Below are 19,008 nucleotides of genomic sequence, written 5' to 3' on the forward strand. Positions count from 1 at the left end.
AAAAAAAAAAAAATTGAAAGCAGGGCTCTGGTAAATCAATATGGTACATTGGCAGGCATGGCCTCAAGATCTACGTTACATGGTCTTTTTACCTCCGTATGTATTTTTTTTTTAATTCCCAATTATGAAAATCAGATCTAAAAATCAGATTATTTACTAAAGTAAGTCCCTTGGCTGTCTGAGAGATGACCATTTCTATTACTTTGCAAAGTAGTACACCATTTCTTCTTTACTTTTCTTAGTGCTGAACCTGAGAAAACACTTTTTCTCTTTTGTTTTACTCTCTCATCCTATTTTCCTCTCTGGTCTCCCTATTCTTCCCTCTTTAAAGGCGTAGCTTCTCTGCTAAATTGGGATTCATAATGGGCTCATCTAAGCTAAGCATATTGAATATATCCTCATGGCTTTCTTTTATTGGAACAGAAATGCTGTGTCTTTTTAGGGAAAATAATAGATAACATATGTGAGTTATTTTACATATATTCCAGTTATTGGTATATAACAAATCACCCAGAATGTAGTGACTTAAAATCATTATGAATCTACAATCAGGCTGCTCCCAGTAAGGAAGATTTATCTGTTTAGATGGTATTGACTAGAACAGCGTGACTGAATGTTAAGGAGATCTTCTTCCAAAATGGTTCATTCACATACCTGACAAGTTGGCACTAGCTCTCGGCTAGTCGGGGTCATGGTTTAGGGACCACACTTTTTTACACGGACCTTCCCTTAAGGAGCTCTTCAAGCTGCTTGTTCTTTCTCACAGCAAGTTACCTGGGTTCTAAGCATAGGATCTCCAGAAACAGGAAATGATAAGTACCAGTGTCTTAATCAATACACAAATTAACAGAAAAAGGTTTTTACTATCTACTACATACAAAGCACAGTGGAATATACAGACATTCAAAGACGAATAAAGCACAGCCTGAACTCCCAATGGAATGTAGAGTTCTATTGAGGCAATATAGGGAGTGATGTTGAAAATGGATTGATAAAGGATAGGGTGTCTGTGAGAAGTACTGATTGTGGGTTGCAAGTAAGAACCAGTCCCAGGTTTCAAGCTAATGTATAGATTTTGTGCATGTGTACCATGCAGATTTTCTTGAATTATATCCAGGAAAGACATCCTTTTCCCTTCCTGCTGTGTCATCATCACTCAGCTCCCCAACCCCAGCAGCAAAGGTCACCTTGCCTAGTACTCCACAGAAACTAAATTCATTGGGGCATGTAAAAATATGAGACTTGTCTTTGATTTCTTTCTCACATCCCTTCTGGAATTCAGGTTTTTGTAAATTTTTGCCATCTCTGTGAATGCCTTTAAGTTAGCATCTAAAAAGTTTTAAGTTTAAGTAATTGTTAAGAATGTAATTTTCAGGGGTGGGAGGGGTGCGGGGGAGGGGAAAAATATAATAAACATCATTACCCTATGTAAACGTAAAAAAAAATAAATAAATAAAAAAAAAATGTAATTTTCAGTGTGTTCAGTTAAAATTTTAAGACTGGTATAACCCCCTCTTTTGAAGGTTTTTTTTTGTTTTTGTGTTTGTGTTTGTGTTTGTACTAGGGATTGAACCGAGGGACACTTTACCACTGAGCTACATCCCAGCACTTTTTTTATTTTTTATTTTTTATTTTGAGACAGGGTCTCCACTAAGTTGCTTAGGACCTCACCACATTGCTGAGGCTGGCCTCAAACTTGTGATCTTTCTGTCTCAACTTCCTAAATTACTGGGATTAAAGTCATGGGCCACCACACCCATCTACAACCCTTTTTAAAATATACCAGGGGCTGGGGATGTAGCTCAGTGGTAGAACACTTGCTTAGCATGCTGAGGTCTTGGATTTGATCACCAGCACGAACAAAAAAAAATTAAATGTATCCAATAAAATCTAAAAACCATAACAATTTGATCTACAATCACTTATTTTTAAAAAAATAACTCTACATTAATTTTTTGAGGTTTGATGTGATTCCTTTTTTCTTTTAAACTATTTGTAGTGTTCTGTTTCCCTCTCCACATAATTCCACCCTATATGTAACACATTTCTATGCTTTAAAGTTTTTTATTGATTATTCACATTACTTATTTATAATAATATGGGTACAAATTTATTTTTATTTTTTTACATTTTTTATTTTTTTTTATTTAGCTTTTAATTTTTTACAGACTGCATTTTGATTCTTTGTACACAAATGGGGTACATAATTTCCTTTCTATGATTGTAAACAATGTAGGTTCATACCATTCGTGTAATCATATAATATGGGTACAAATTTAAACTGAGAACTTGAAAATTTTTTTCTGTGTTTTGGGTTGTTGATTTTTTTAAAATTCTGAATTATGACATTGTTAACAATTTTTAATATATAACTGATAAAAATAAGTTTTGATTAATAGAAACAGTATAAAATTTTGTTGAAATGTGTATCTTAATAACACTAGACTTTTATTTGCCCTTCAATTAATTTATATATCTGTAGGTAAATGTGATTTTTTTAGTAGAATGAGCTAGGGCTTAATATTGATCTTTTTCCTTATATTTTTAAAGAGGTAAATATTAAGAAATCTTAAAATGGGAAAGGTAGGAGTTTTATTATAGCTATATGCAGAATTTCATAGTCCCCAAGACCAAAAGGACTCACTGAAAATTCTCTGAGTCTGTTTTACTCACAGTTACAATTTATTCCAATGAAGGAATGCAGGTTAAAATCAGCCAAGGGAAAAGATACATGGGACAGAGTCCAAGAACATTTATCATGTGGAACTTCTAGCTATCTTCTTCCAGTGGAGTTGTGGACAGTACTAAATTTCCTGGTAGTGGTATGTGACAATACACATTGTACATTGCCAGCCAAGGAAACTTCCTGGGCCTTAGAGTCTAGAGTTTTTATTAGGATTTGGTTTCATAGATGTGCTTGACTCTTGTGTAGCTGACCTCAGTTTCCAACTCCTCCAGGGGTCAGGCTGATATTAAATGATCCAATATATAACTGATAAAAATAAGTTTTGACTAATAGAAACAGTATAAAATTTTGTTGAAATGTGTATCTTAATAACACTAGACTTTTATTTGCCCTTCAATTTTAGTTAGGCCTTCAATTCACCTGGATTTCACATGCACATGGGAAGGAGCCAAGGCCGTATAATCTTGGTTAAATATTTCTGTTGGAATGGTCTTATTCTATTTGTTTATTTATTTACTTAGTACTGGAGATCAAACCCAGGGGGACTTTACAACTGAGCTACATCTCCAACATTTTTTTATTTTTGAGACAGGTGTTATGAAATTGCCGAGGCTGACCTTGAACTTATGATCCTCCTACCTCAGCCTCCTAAGTCACTGAGATTATTATAGGATTATTATTCATTATTACAGATTATTACAGTCACCATACCCAACTCCAAATTCTTATTATATAGCTGTATTATCTTGGACAAATTCTTTGATTCATTTGGGCTTTGGGTTCCTAACTTGTAAAAAGGTTTGATACCTACGTTGTTAGAATTATTTTAAGCGTTAAATTAGCTAACATCTATAATCGAAGTGTCCCAGAGTTTTTTTGGCCTTTCAGGGCTACCTTTTCCATTGATAGCCAAGTCACTATGTCTGAACTGCTGTCATCTGTGAATGTAGGCAATCCAGACTGTTTCTCAACTTTGAAGACCCCTTTGTTAAGTGCTTTATTTTTTCCTGGTTGTTGCTGTGGTCACCTGTTTCTCCAAGGTGTTATTCCAAGTTCCTTCTAGAATCCTGAGACTCTTTCCTCCATTAATGTGATCATACGTCCTCACTTCAGAAGAGGGCAAGATGGAAGAAATCTGTGTTCCCCTCAATATCTCTTCCCAAGCCTCATCCTTTTAACTGTACCATAGAGATCACATTGCAACTAAAACTTTACTTTAGGCTCATAGTTAACAAGGGTCATTTGACACCAACCAGGAAATAAGATATTAAACTTGAGCATATCTAAAATTCATCAACTCTGCCCAGAATGTGGGCTTTCTTACGAGTTTCCTCTACCCTTGCATCTATTCTAGCCATCTTGGACCTGTTCCCTCTAAGATCAAAACTCTCTTTCTCAAGGTCCTCTCTTCCCAGAGTTCCAAGAGTCCTAACACCTGTTTCTGTCCACCCTTAAAAGAACTGAAAGGCTTCACCTTCTCTTCTCTGGAGGGAGGCTATGGTTCTAAGGTCCTGTAACCAAATGCTACACATATACAAAGGAGTTAGTAGCCTAATGCCCAACAATTAGGGCAAGTACTCAGTAACCCTTTTTTTAAGGAAGGAAGAAACACTATTAGCTCTGTGTGTTTCACAGTTACTGTCAGTGGGAACATGACAGTATAAGGAGCGACTAGAAGCACAGGGATTAAGAGCTCTTTGTGCAGCCCCAGGTCATGAAGATTTCAACTTTGCAGCCCATTAGCTATGGGTATTCTACAGTCTGAAGTATGGGAATCCAAATACTAGCAGTGTTGGTTTTTTCAAAGCATAATGTATGTTTAGAAAAGTACAAATGTCTTAAGTGTAGAGCTTATTGAATTTTCATTATTTGTGTATCTTAACTTATATAAAAGGTTATGTGATTTGCCTTTATTTTTCTCTCCAGATAATTTTTATGGTGGGACGAGGATACCTATCCCCAGATCTCAGTAAGGTACGGAGTAACTGTCCAAAAGCCATGAAGAGATTAATGGCAGAGTGCCTCAAAAAGAAAAGAGATGAAAGACCACTCTTTCCCCAAGTAAGAAAAAACTTTGTGCTAACTAAAAGAATAGCCTAACATTCAGAGGAAGATTTTTGAGCACTCCATAAAGCACACTATTTGTATTTCATAGGTTTAGATTCTATGTGCTTATGTGCAGCCTCCAGATAGGTAAACACATGATGATTACTTTATGAAAGTCAAGCAGAAGTTTGAGATCCTAACACAAACATTCAGAACTGCACTTATCTAACAATTCTCAAACTTTTTGGTCCCAGATCTTTTTATACATTTAGAAATTATGAAAGACCCCCAAGCACTTATGCTTACTTATGCTTATATAAGCACTTTTGCTTACATAAGTAATAATTACTATTTTCCAAACCAAAATAATTATAGTGGGAAAAATGGTATTGTTTTACATTCTTTTTCAGATGTCTTTTAAAAAATAAAACTGGATTTTTTGCTTTTGTATTATGATGCAATTTGAAATCTTGACTTGTAAAATGACAGTAAAAAGGCAAATAATAGGGTTGGAGATATAATTCAGTTGGTATAGTGCTTGCCTCAAATGCCCAAGACCCTGGGTTCAATCCCCAGCACCACCCAAAAAAAAAAAAAAAAAAAAAAACAAATAATATCTTAATATTGTTACGAAAATAGTTTTGACCTGGGGACCTTTTAGAGGTCCATAAACCATACTTTGTGAACTGTTGCTTGTTCTTGATGATAAACGGGTTACAAGCTTCCCTTTTATACTAAGTCTTTTTAAGGGAAATGCCCTCCAGGGGCAGAAAGAAAAAGGCAGTGAGAGCGATCTGCTTTTCATGATTCTTTATAACTATTCATTGCTTTTTTATCTTTTCCTGTCGTGAGGCTAAAGTTAATCATCTTTAGTAAGCCACAGAAACATCCAGTGTGGTGTCACTTACTTGGGAGGCTGAGGTAGAGGGATCACTTTAACCTTGGGAGTTTGAGGTCAGCCTGGGCAACATATCTAAAGTCCACCTCAAACAAAAATCAAGAAAGAAAAAAAGAAATAAGCATCACAAAGAACTGAAACTAAGGTAACAAGTTTAGAGCATTTAGCTGTAATAGATATTATTATATAAATGCAGCATTTTCTTATGCTTAGGAACTTCCTGATAACGCTGTGTAAATTCACCATGACAAATCAGAAGTTTCAAGTGGGAAGTGTTAACTCCCATAGTTAATCTATCATCATCATTGCTGGGAGTTTCTTTGTGGACCCTCATGCCTTTGAATATCAGTCCTATTTGGGGTACTTAGATAAGTCACCATTACAGAAGTGAGATTCACTCATCTTTTATTTTTTATTCCCAAATTTGTCTTCTCTAAAGAGTTAAAGAAGGTAGAATTGATGGTTGTAGCAAGAGTTAAGGGTTGCCTCAGAAAAGAAAGAGGAGGCTAGTGGTTAAATGGGTAGGTAAATATGTTTTATGTTCTAGGACTCAGAGTTACTACTACTTTGAGAGAAAATTTTGGGATATTTTGGTTTGCTTTGCTTCGCTTTGGCCTGGCTTGGTTTAGTTTGGTTTTTAACTCGGAAAACATCTGGTTTGAGACAATCAAAGTGAAAGACCAAAGTTGAACAGCTGCAGCTTGGCCCAGTACCATGATCTCTTTTTACATCCCAGGTGCTAATGTTTCTTATTTAAAGGGACAGAATTGTTCATACTTCTAAGTATACCATTTGATTCATTTCATGGTATCAAAAAGTGAAATGCATATGCAAATATGAATTTTCTAGATTAGTGGAGGCTACCCCTTTAAGTATTATATCTAAATTTTCATTACAGGTTTGTTTTTGTTTGTTGTTTTTCTGTGTGTGTGTGTGTGTGTGTGTATTTTACTGGGAATTAAACTCAGGGCATTCTACCACTGATCTACAGCCCCAGCCCTATTTCGTAGGTTGTTTTTCTTTTGTTTTTTTTTTTTCCCCCTCTTTGTTTTTTTTAATACAGGGCTTCCCCACGTTGCTAAAGCTGGCCTTGAGCTTGGTGATCCTCCTGCCTCAGCTTCTCAAGTAGCTGGGATTACAGGCATGTGCTACCACACACAGCTTGTTAGAGGTTGTCTTTTCACATCATATAATTTTGTGCCACATAAATCCTAAATGGCTACAGATCTATATGTAAAACAATTATAAAATATGAAATCTTTTTTTTTTTTTTTTTTTTTTTTTTTTTTTTTTGCGGTGCTGGGGATTGAACCCAGGGCCTTGTGCTTGCAAGGCAAGCACACACTACTGTCTGAGCTATATCCTCTGCCCCTGAAATCATTTTTATAGTGTTGAAGAAGGAAAGGCTTTCCTAAACAAAAGGCAGAAGTTAGTAAAGTTTAATGTATATGACTGCATTAAATTTTTTTAAATTTCTACATAGTAAAAAATATTATTGAAAGTTAAAAATATATATATATTTTAAATTTAACCCAGGGTCATTTTACCACTGAGCTACATCCCCAACTTTTTTTTTTAATTGTTTTTCTTTTTCATTTTGAGATAGGGCCTCACTAAGTTGCTGAAGCTACACTTGAACCTGCAATCCTGTCTCAGCTTCCCAAACCACTGGGATTACAGGCATATGCCACCACACCTGGCTGTTGTAGCATATATAACAAAGATGAATATTTGCAATACACAAGATAATAAGTAAAAAAGAACTGGCCATGGTGGCACACACCTGCAATCCCAGCAACTCAAGAAGCTGAGGCAGGATGATCACTAGGGTATATAAGAAATGTTTAATAAGTTAAATTTAAAGACATAAAAATGAAGGTATCTTTGTGTAGATGGCATGGATATCAGTGAGGAAAACGAAAACAATGAGGAAAATGTGTGTAGTATGATACCAAAGGTAGTGAAGATGGGCTCTGGTTTTATATGTATGTATTTATGTATAGGAAAGATCCAGAAAAATTTTAACGATGATTATCCCTAGAGGATGGGATTTAAAGAACCTTACACTTTCTGCTTTTTATATTTGTATTCATTTATTCATTCACTTAGACACTAGTGATTAAACCTGGAGGCACATTTATCACTGAGCTACATCCCTAACCCCTGTTTTATCTGGGTCTCACTAAGTTGCCAAGGCTGGCCTTGAACTTTAAATCCTCCTCAGTAACTGTGATTACAGGCATGCACTACTGTACCCATGTAAATTTTAATTTACATGTTTTAGAATTTGAAAATTTTTTATGACATTGCTTACTTCTTTGCCTTCTTATACTAGTCACTAGGGACTGGGGGTATAGCTCAGTTGGTAGAGTTCTTGCCTTGCAAGCACAAGGTCCTGGGTTCAATCCCCAGCAATGCCAAAAAAAGAAAAAAAAAATTCTTTACGTTTCTTATACTAGTCACTATAAAAAATTATAGTTTGACTTGAAAAATAGTTTTGGTAGTTCAGAACAGTAATAATAGTAATAATGATAATGACTGCTAAAATTTCGTTGAGTACTTTGTGCCTGGCATTGTGCCAAGCCCTTTGTACATGTCCATGATTATAAACATGCATTATCATGCTGTATACTTTCATATCATGTTTCTTTGTACCTTAAAATATCTGAATTTCTCTGCTTTGTGTATTGTTACCTATTTGTAGAATTTTCTTATCTTCATCCTTCATTTGTCACTTCTCATTTACGAAAAGTGCCACTAGTAGTCTGGGTCAGTGTGGTCTTATTTACATGTGTGTTTTTTAAAGGATAAGTTGCTCTGTTGTTCTGTTTAGAGTTAGCCATGTGGGTGCTCACTTATTATATTCCATCTTCTTTCCAAAAGGAACTTGTGGTCCGTGCCAAACAACTATATAATTGGTTTTAAATTTTTATTATTTACTGATCTAAAATATAAACAAAAGCTCTGAGTTACTTTCCCCATTCAGTTTACAGAAATAAAGGTTGTAGTATCATGGTAGATAGTTTTTGTTTTTGTTTTTGTTTTGTTTGTTTGTTTGTTTTTGTTTTTTAAGGAAAAATACCAGCTTCCATTTTTCCAGGCATTTATAATACTAAAAACAATGTAAGACTTCAGGTATTTTCTTCTATGAGGAAGTTCTTAAAGATATATCCCACCCAGATTTTCATTTCTGCTTTCTGATTTCTTTTTGTTTGTTTGTTTGTTTTCTTTTTTCATAGATTCTCGCCTCTATTGAGCTGCTGGCCCGCTCATTGCCAAAAATTCACCGCAGTGCATCAGAACCCTCCTTGAATCGGGCTGGTTTCCAAACAGAGGATTTTAGTCTCTATGCTTGTGCTTCTCCAAAAACACCCATCCAAGCAGGGGGATATGGTGCGTTTCCTATCCACTGAAACAAATTAAATGAGTGAGGAATTAAAGGCGGGTAGCAACAAAAAGAAAATAAATGGACTTGTGTTTGCTTATATGTTATATTGAACAGGATATTTTTTTCCTTTCTTTTCTTTTTTAAGATGAGCCAAAGAACACTTGTATATTTAAATACTAGGTAAAATTTTTTTCCAGTCTAAAATCCATATCCTAATATTGGATTTAACCACAGGTGAAAACACACAACATGGCTGAAAACTGGCAGTGCCTCATCCAGAGGCTTGGTTTTCTGTTCTGAGTTTGTTTCATTCAGTTGGTTATTCTAATTAAACCTCAGTTTTCTCATGCAGCTTTTGTTATTATCTGTCAGTCATCATTAGGGATGCCAGAGAAGATGCTTGTTCACAGGTGAGAAGTTGACAGTAGGTTAGCTTATGTCAGATAGGGCAAACCAAAGCAGATCTAATTTAGGGACCACTAGAATTGAATAATTCTGTTTTTATTCTATTTAATATTTTTTCTATAACTTTCTTTTTACTCCTTTATAGAAAATTTGGATGTTTATCCCCTTAAAGCAATAGACTAAATTTCTTTTAATAAATTATGAGTGCAGATAACCAAAGATATTGCTGAAGAGTGGCATGTTTGACATGAGTAAAACAGTTTAACTTTGGAATTTTAGTGGGAAAGTGTTACAAATTGGAATTCCTTTTAGATAAATTTTCTTTATATATTAAGGATGTCTTACGTGAACAGAAATGCATTGCCCCCTTATTCTTATTCTTATCTTCTTTTCTCAAAAATAACTTCACAGAATTTTCTAAGAACTTTAGCTAATTCTGATTGCCAAATAATCAGGTAATGGGTTTTTTTTTTTTAAGTTATTACTTTAGAATATACTTATCTCTTATGATCTATATTAATCACCTTATCATTGTGCATCATAAAATTTCTGTCCCCTTTGTATCCTTTGTCCAGCAAGATTCTGCTCTTGATGAATGCTTGCTCTTCTCTTTTTTGCATTCCACAACATGAATTTCTTCTAATGCTCACATTTTCTTGTGTACAAAATGACTATAATGTGGCATTCATTCGATACATTCCTACCATGATATAAAGGAAATCAAAAAATAGGGAAGCAGTATTGTGTTCTTATCAAAGATACTGCCATCTCTACTTATGGTCAGTTTCGAAACAAAACCTAGCCTCTTAACTACATCTTCACTTACTCAATTTGGATTTGTGCTAATTTTTTAAATACAGCAGCAGCTGAAAGTTATTCCAGCAGACAGACATCTGCATACATGCTATCCTTCTTCAAAGTCAATAAAGAAAAAAACTGAGAAAATGGTAAATTAATGACAACTTAGTTGTTAAATACCACAGATAAACTTCTGAAACACTTTGTTTGCCTAGGTAGATTTCATCCAGGAAAACCACTCCTTAATAACTATGGCATACCTTTTGCCCCTCATTTGAATAACTGAAGATAGGCATCATTGCACCAGACCTGGTGGTGCACACCTATAACTCCAGAGGCTCTGGAGACTCAGGCAGGAGGATCACAAGTTCAAAGCCAGCCTCAGCAACTTATCAAGACCCTAAGCAACTTAGTTCTCAAAATAAAAAGTAAAGACTGAGGATGTGGTTTAGTAGTTAAGCCCCACTGGGTTTAATCCCTGGTACCAAAAAAAAAAAGATAGGCAGGCATTGCCATTATGACTTTATATATTGATTAGTACCTATCAAGATAGTAGAAAAGAACATTTTTCATATTTAAAAAATAAGAAAAGGATAAAAGAATGTAACATGTAGTAAAACATCGAAGTGAATGATTTCTAAAACCTCCAGTGACTCTAAAGATAGGAGGGGTAATAGTAAAGTTGTATGTATTCACAAAAAGAACAGCAGGCACCTGGCAAAGTTTTTACAAAATTGACTTAGTCTGTGGAGTGCTCAAAAAAGTTTTGGGAATTTCGAAATAAAGATCAAGGGGCTTTTTGTTTTGTTTTTGTTTTTATTTTGTTTTTGCAGTGCTTAAGGTTGACCCAGGGCCTCATGCATTTAAAGGATCTTTTTATTGATAGAACTCTTTCTGTCATCTTCCAGTATACCTGCCTCAGTTGTTCCTTTCTTACTTTCTTCCTAACACTATTCAGCCCAGGAAACACTACCACCATCATCCCATCTCCCCCATCTGCATTTGACTTCTTTCCTTTCTGTCTTGGTCTTTTTGCCAAGTGAGCATTGCTAAACCCTGTTGCGCTGCTTAGGAACTCATCGTGTCTGTAGACACTGGAGCATGCCTCCAGGGGTTGCATAGTAATTTAATGTCCCTTCCAGATTTGGCCCATTATATTAGTGGAAGAACATTAAAAATATGGAAATATGACAAGTGAGATGTTTAGATCAGAGAAATAGGAATCTTTAGAATTAAATCAGCTTCCCTTTCTGTTTGTTGTTTGTTTTATGCTAAGCTTTAGGTATAGTCTCCAAAAAAGGAAAAACAATTTTTCCTAAGCATATGTAGAGCTACTCTTTCACTCAGTAATTGAAACAGGATACTCATTCTCTTGTAATTGATCATTTCTTTGCTAAGACCTTGCCTAGATATTTTTTCAGTAAAGTTGATTTCCTTCTTCAGAAGGCAACCTTGTTATAAAATTTGTTTTACATTTAAAAAAAAATTTTTCCCCCCTGGTGGCCTGGGGATTTGAACCGGGGTCCTTGTGCATATTTGGCAAGCGCTCTCCAGCGGGAGCTATTTTCTTCAGCTCCAAATTTAAAAATTTTTAAGAGTCATTGATAAGGAATAAGATTTGTTTTGATATAAGTAGTTTAAAGACCACAGAATTTAATCACATGCTTCATTCAGGTTTGTTTGTTTTCAGGTATTATAATATTAGCCATTTAAATTCTAAACCAGTTAAAATCATCCTATAGTGTGACTGTTTAACACTCTAGCCTAAAAGTCCTCTCTCTCAAATGGGTCACTCTCAACTCAAGAAAATAGTCTGCCTTTTCTTATATATTATGAAATGAGTACTACCAGTTACAGTCCTTTTTTAATTGAGAATTACTAAAGTATTAAGCATTTCCTTAGCACTTTTCATTTTACCAAGTATTCCACCTTCCTCGTGCTGTTTCTCTATGAATTTGAGCACCTCAGGGTGTGTATGCCAGAATGTTTCTTATCCTTTTGAAACTGCCTGAAAGGTCATCACAAAAGTCAACGTGGCTTACTCTGGTTTCATTTGTCCCCTGCAGTGATGGATTTGTATAAGGAATAACCTTTTAGATTTTTCGTAAACTAGTTAACAGAGTCCTTAGCTTTCAAATAAATCATGATAATTTGAGGTATCTAAAATCATAAGGTCTTGTTTTTTTTAAAGTCTTTCCAAGTAGTTCTCCGCCCTGTTCCTAAATAAAGTCAAATGGAAAATAAGAGCTTAGGTTTTCCTTATCCAGAAAGGAGAAAGAAAAATGTGATGTTTTAGTTTAATTTTTTGATGAGTTCAGTTGATATACCAAGATTTTCAAAAAGTCACAAAAGGTAGCAGATGTTTCACTTCAAATTACTTTACACAACCAGAGTTTCCTCTGAATTCAAGTAAAATAGGTAAGAGGTGGAATCTAGAGATTCCCAGATACGCAAGAAGAAATTAGAATGGATTTTTTTTTTCAAAAACAGATTCATCACCTATTATTCCCATCTTTTCTTTAAAATTCTCTCTCTGTGATTGTGGGGACATTCATAAAGTCTTATTTTATTGCTTCCTAAACTGTAAGTTCTTTTTGTCTCTTCTACCCACCCACCCAAAATCTGATTATGAAAAAACTGTACTTAATTAGAAGCAGTAGACTTAATAGGATTATTTTTAGTGTTTGCTTTACTCATATTAGATTTGGAGTTTGTTGATGTTATTCTTTGGGGGTGGTTTTGTTCATTGTTTTTAAGGCTCATATTTTAAGTTTATAGAATAGAGCAGTGCTCAACAAAATGGAATGTTATCTAAAACTTATTTTCATCTCGAATTGTGCTAGATACAGTCATTACTCAAGAATATTGCAAGTCATTTTAAAGAAATTGAAATACTGAAAAATAACCTTAAAACCAAAATGTACCCAAAACTAAGCAGTGATGATGAGTATGCTTGTGTATTCCAAGTTTCTATTAACATAATAGCTTCCTGTGGTTGTGCTCTAAATACTTTACTCTCCAAAGTCTTAGTAATAATTCAGATCTTCCTCTTAATCAGTGCCAAATTCCTTAATCCTTTTAACTTTAAGGTAATAATTCTTTTACCCTTCCCCTGATCTTCAATTTAGCAATACCTTGGTTGATTGCTTATTAAGAGGACTCCTTGGATAGAAATAAGGATTATCTGCAGTTCAATTAGTAGTTGTATTCAGTGTGGGAAAATAATTATTGAAATTTGTTCAGGGGCTTGTTAATTGTTGAGAACCTTAGACTTTGGAGTCAGCACCTGAGTTAGCATTCCAATTCCACAGAATCCTAACTGGGTGATCTTTTTGGGCAAGTTACTTGACCCCACTTTAAACCTCAACTTGCTCATCTATAAAATGAAGGTAAGTAATAGGATTTGCCTTATAGGATTATTATGAGTATCAGATGTAAATATGTATAAAATGTTAAGTTGAGGCATCTGGCGTATGTCCAGCACTCAAACAGTTGCTAATATCATCAGCATACAAATCTTAACAGTTTGGCCAGTCACCAGTCACTAGTAATATGTTATGCATTGGGACATGCTGACACTCTCTGCAACCAGGTAGAATCTAACAGCAATCAAAAATTGGATAGATTCTTCCTAGATTAATAGTGTATTCATATAAGTGATTACTTAGAATCCTCATTGGAAGCTGCTATCTAAAAAATAATATTATAGCTGGCTAAGTTCTAATAGTTATCAAATATTAACCAACTCCCAGAAATTAACTTTAGTGTTAATGTAATAATGAGAACTGGCCTCGAGTTACAAGTACAAGCTGTAGACAGAATGTTAAATGAAAAATAATGCCATAAACTGGTCACAGTGGCACACACCTGTAATCCTAGCTACTTGGGAGGCTGAGGCAGGAGGATCACAAGCTCCAGGCCAGTCTTGGTAACTCAGCTCCTATTCAAAAGAAAAAATAAAAAGGACTAGGAAGGGCTGTGGTTGTGGCTCAGTGGTAGAGTACTTACCTAGTGTATGTGAGGCACTGGGTTCAACTCTCAGCACCACATAAAATAAATAAATAAAATAAAGATATTGTGTCCATCTACAACTTAAAAAAATATTTTTTTAAAGAATCTGAAAATTCTGTCTTAAAAAAAAAAAAAAAGGACAAGGGATATAGGTCAGTGGTTAAGCACCCTGATTCAGTCCCCAGTACAAAAAATAAATAAATAATTCCAGTAAACTCCCACATTTGGCAGGCTTGAAGGAATATGGTACCTCAAAGGGACCTTATGCTTTAAAGAATTCCATATATGCAGAGAATTATGTTCAGTGACAAGTGCCTAGATTTAATTTTTCTAGTTAAAAATGTAAAATTAACTATAAAGTGAAAAGTCTGGACTTCCTCTCCTGTCAAATGTATAACGTGGAAATTGGTGTATGCAAAACAAGGATAATTCCTGCTTCTTCCTAATAGTGGCATTATATCTGTAATACAATAGGTGAAAATGAGTTGATAATTTAGAGCAGAGAAGAATTATACAAATTGACATTTTGTACAATTATACAGTTTCATTTAAAATTTTGTTTTGGAACTGTTTTCAGCTTGATCTGAACCATAACACATCAAACCCAGCTGGGAAACTATCTGCAAACTTGATATTTTATTGATATAGCTGAACCATATTTATCTATCTCATGTATAAATATGGTGTGTGTGTATATATATGTATCTGTGTACATATATATATATATATGGCTTTTCTCATGCATTTCAACCATTTTGGGTTTTAAGCCAGTGATGATGTTGCTAGATTTGTAGTATATAACTAGTCACCTTTCAATGAGGTTTAAATGCAGTTTTACTGTCTTGAGGTTATTTTAGATAACTTTTTAAAATTAGCTCTTGTCGTCCCTTACAGGAGAATTTGCAGCCTTCAAGTAGTCCCACCATCATGGCAGCATCTACTCTTTATTTAAGTCTTGTGTTCGTACAGTTTGTTAACATCAAAACACAATTCTGTTCCTCAAACCTTTTTTCAAAGATATAAAATTTTCAGTGCATAAGCTGATATGGAACAGACTGGAGTTTCCTTTCCAACAAAAGAGGGAAGAATGTTTTAGGAACCAGAATTCTCTGCTGCCAGTGTTTCTTCTTCAGCACAAATACCACGTGCACACGTCTGCCCACTCCCAGGATGAAAGGAAAGACCCTGAATTCTGACCTTTTGATGGTCAGGCATGATGGAAAGAAACTGCTGCTACAGCTTGGGAGATTTGCTATGGAAGGTCTGCCAGTCAACTTTGCCCTTCTAACCACCAGATCAGTCTGTGGCTGGTCATCCGATGGGCAGTTTCAATCACCAAGCATCGTTCTCTTTCCTGTTCTGGGATTTTGTTGTGGAGCTCTTTCCCCTAGCCACCACCGGTTAATTTCTGAGGAATGGAACAAAAATGCAGCATCCCCTTCCTGTGTGGTACATGTTCAGTTCTTGACAAATTCTCTCACAGCAAAGCTCTCTTTATTTAATTGGAGGTTGAGAGGTGAGGAGGAGTGTGGGGGCAGAGGAAAAGGGAATGCTGCATCTTCTTCCTGACCTCCCAGGTCTCTGGCCTCTGGTTGCCTTGCTCACTGGGGCTCTGCCTAACCACACAGGCTGGACAGTGCTGGCACACATCGCCTTCTTTTCTCATTGGGTCCAGCAATGAAGATGAGGGTTGGGAACTTGTTTCCTCCACAATGTAGCAGATTCTCAGGAAAATACAGTCTATATCTTCCTCTAAGCTCTTCCAGTCACTAAGTATTTATGTGGCTACTTTGTCCAGGGCCAAAATGCCATGGACAGTATCTAATTAAAAGCCTACAAAACTGCTTAAAAACAGTTTTGAATGTGAGAAATTTATGTAATTAAATGTAAGGTACAGGTTTTAATTTCTGAGTTTCTTCTATTATATTTTTATTAAAAAGAAAATAATTTTCAGCTTTAATTGGAGTAAAATAATAGTTCCCACCAGAATTATATAGCCTGAAAATTGTATTTTTGTTACATAAACAACTTTTAAAGAAAGATCATTATCCTTTTCTCTACCTAAATATGGGGAGTCTTAGCATAATGACAAATATTTACAATTTTTAAATTAATGGTACTTGCTGGATCCACACTAACATCTTTGCTAATAATCTCATTGTTTCTTCCAATTTATTCCTACACTACATCCTACATTCACTTTCTAGTCTTTTATCTAGAATATGCAACCTAAAATAAAAATGGTGGTGTCTCTATTCATTCTCCTTCTTCCTTTTTTCCCAAGCCTGGTCTTCAAAAGGTTGGATAATTTTGCAGCTGAGTTCCCCAAGCAGAGAATAGGAAAATCTTAGGGATATCGGGACTGAGGTAGGGTGTGTGAAGCCTATCATCAGTTGTTTTTATAGAAAGAACTGCCTGTGGTATTGAGAACCTAAATCAAGATCTTTGCACAAATGGAAAATATAACCCAGTCATAGTTTCCCTATTAAAGGGGAGTATACATCACTGAAGTAGCAAAGAAAGTGACCAAATGTATTCATAGCAAATAATCTCCCTTATCAGAAGTCTAGAATCACTTATCAGGATTGAGGACTTCAAATCAAATGAGATGTACTTAGCCCAACTGAGCTGTTTGTAGCCAAGGACCTGAAGGAAATTCCACAGAAGTTAAATCAGGGAACCAGAAGTTATTTAAATTTTTCATATTATAATCCCTCCCCCACTATCTATATTTTAACCTACTTCTATTAGATGATTTTTTGCTAAAATATCTATAATCAGAGGAAGGCCTATTGAAAATTTCATGGGCTTATCAAAGGTTTTCCAGTAGAATGGAATATATCCTGAAGTTATTAATCAGTTTTAACAGTGATGTGTTTTTATTGTTTTGTGTTTGGTTTTTGTTTTGTTTTGGGAATGGAACCCAGGACTTCATGCATGTCAGGCAAGTGCTTTACACTGAGCCACATCCCCAGCCAGTGGAATGTTTTTAGCTCTTACGAGCAGAACAGTTTGTCTTAGAAATTTTAGAAATTAAAAGGCATCTTCTGTCCGTATGATGCGCTTTCTGAAGAGCTTTGTTTACTTGTCCTTTTTATATACATCTCTACAGACGGTTTTAAATATGGCTGTGTTCCCTTTACCAAGATTGGCTCAGACCTTAGATCCTCTCTGGAGAGAGCAGGGCTTGCGTCATGGATGTGTATTTGGGTCCTGCTGAGGAGCAAAGCCTGCTGTGTGCTAGGCCTCCGTGCAGGGCCACCTCAGCACCTGGGAGGAAGCCAACATGCTCATGGAGGAAGCTTAGCATTCCAGTTTTCTGAATGAGATACAGGGTGATACTCTTTATCCTACTTTCATTTTAAAGTAGATTGCTATTTCATTTGAAAAGCGGGAGCAGGTCTGATAAATGAAGCTGTGCCTAGAAGCCAGGCTCAGGGTTTTGAGAGATTTAATAGAGAACTTAAATAAATAAAACGTTTAAAACCTTCCTTATTTCCCATCAAATCATAGTTTTTTCTTTAGTTTACAAATGGCATAAAAAGGGGTTTCCTTTGGGGTTTTTTGTTTTGCTTTTTGTGCTTAGACTGCAGAAAGACTTGTTGAGCTCCTAAGAAAACAGACGGAAGAAGCCCTTGTTTGTGCAGAGCACTTTATGAGTAATTTGTATGTGACTGCTTCACCCACATCTTGTAAGGCTGTAGCTGTCAGTCTTATCCATAAAGTGGTTGCAGTGCCTTCTGCGGGCATATTTCAGTTTTGGTAGAAAGAACGAAGCTTTCTGAAAAATTGAAAGCAACTATAAAAGATTGTTTTTAAATACGTAGTATTTCTGATGGATTTTTTTTTTTTTTTTTTTCATTTTTAAACTAGGGTCTAGGACCCTGAAAATTGCCACTGAAATACTATTGACCCCCCAAAAACAGTTTATAGAAGGGATTTGTGAATACAGAATCCATGTGATCATTTGTACTTAGGTGCACTTAAAAGATTTTGTCAAACTCTTAAATTCTGGTTCCTGAACATCCCATCCCTGAATGTATTTGAAGTCTAGTAGGACATACTGAGACATCCTAGAAGCTGAAATCTCTTATAAGTTATGTTTATGTTGGTGTTAGAGAAGGAAGAGCATTATATAAAGAAATAGTTCCAGGCTGCAGCACTGTCAGCCCGACTTTGTAAACACCCTCATTCTTGTGCGGTGTCCCAGCTCTTGTATCACAGCATTCTCTTGTACATCAGGCACCGTTGGGGCTGCTGCACACCCCTCCTCAGACTCACTTGTCCCCACCCTGCCAGGCTTTTGCAAACCTCCTCTTCCAGCTTTAGTTTGAAACACGCTGCAGGGTTCAGGTGACCTCTTCAAAAAAACTACCTCCTCAGGATGAGGTAATGAATAGTTATTTGTCTTCAAACATGAAAAGTCAGGAGCTCTAGAACATGAAGATGATTTAAGATTTTAACTTTTATGTGTACTTGTATTTGAGCACTCTCATTTTGTCCTAAAGGGCATTATACATTTAAGCAGTGATACTGTTAAAAAAAAAAAAAAAAAAAAAAAAAATTGTTGTTAAGAGTATCTGAATGTTGTTGGAAGTGGTGCCAGGGTCAGTTTAGGGATACGTTTCAGAATCTTAATCTGAAGTCAGTTGCATGAGTTAAATAGTTAGGGTATCGCTTCACTTCCAGTGATATGATCTTAATTTTCAGTAGGCTCAGCAAGATAGCACATCTTCATAATGAGTTAGCCACAGCTTTGTCACTTGCACAGATACT

At 35.5% G+C, this 19,008-nt stretch overlaps 1 protein-coding gene across 1 annotated transcript in view; it reads left to right on the plus strand.

Moving 5' to 3' along the window:
- The window catches only part of Braf (B-Raf proto-oncogene, serine/threonine kinase), a 182,111-nt gene extending 165,401 nt beyond the window's left edge, over positions 1 to 16,710 (plus strand). The window contains 3 exon segments of the mRNA XM_047560012.1: positions 4,613 to 4,747; positions 8,870 to 9,023; positions 15,127 to 16,710. Coding sequence (XP_047415968.1) covers positions 4,613 to 4,747; positions 8,870 to 9,023; positions 15,127 to 15,149 — 312 coding nt within the window. The 3' untranslated portion in view covers positions 15,150 to 16,710.
- The last annotated feature ends 2,298 nt before the right edge of the window (positions 16,711 to 19,008 follow it).

This window comes from Sciurus carolinensis, chromosome 8 (genome assembly GCF_902686445.1).
Source record: "Sciurus carolinensis chromosome 8, mSciCar1.2, whole genome shotgun sequence".
NCBI lineage: Eukaryota > Metazoa > Chordata > Mammalia > Rodentia > Sciuridae > Sciurus > Sciurus carolinensis.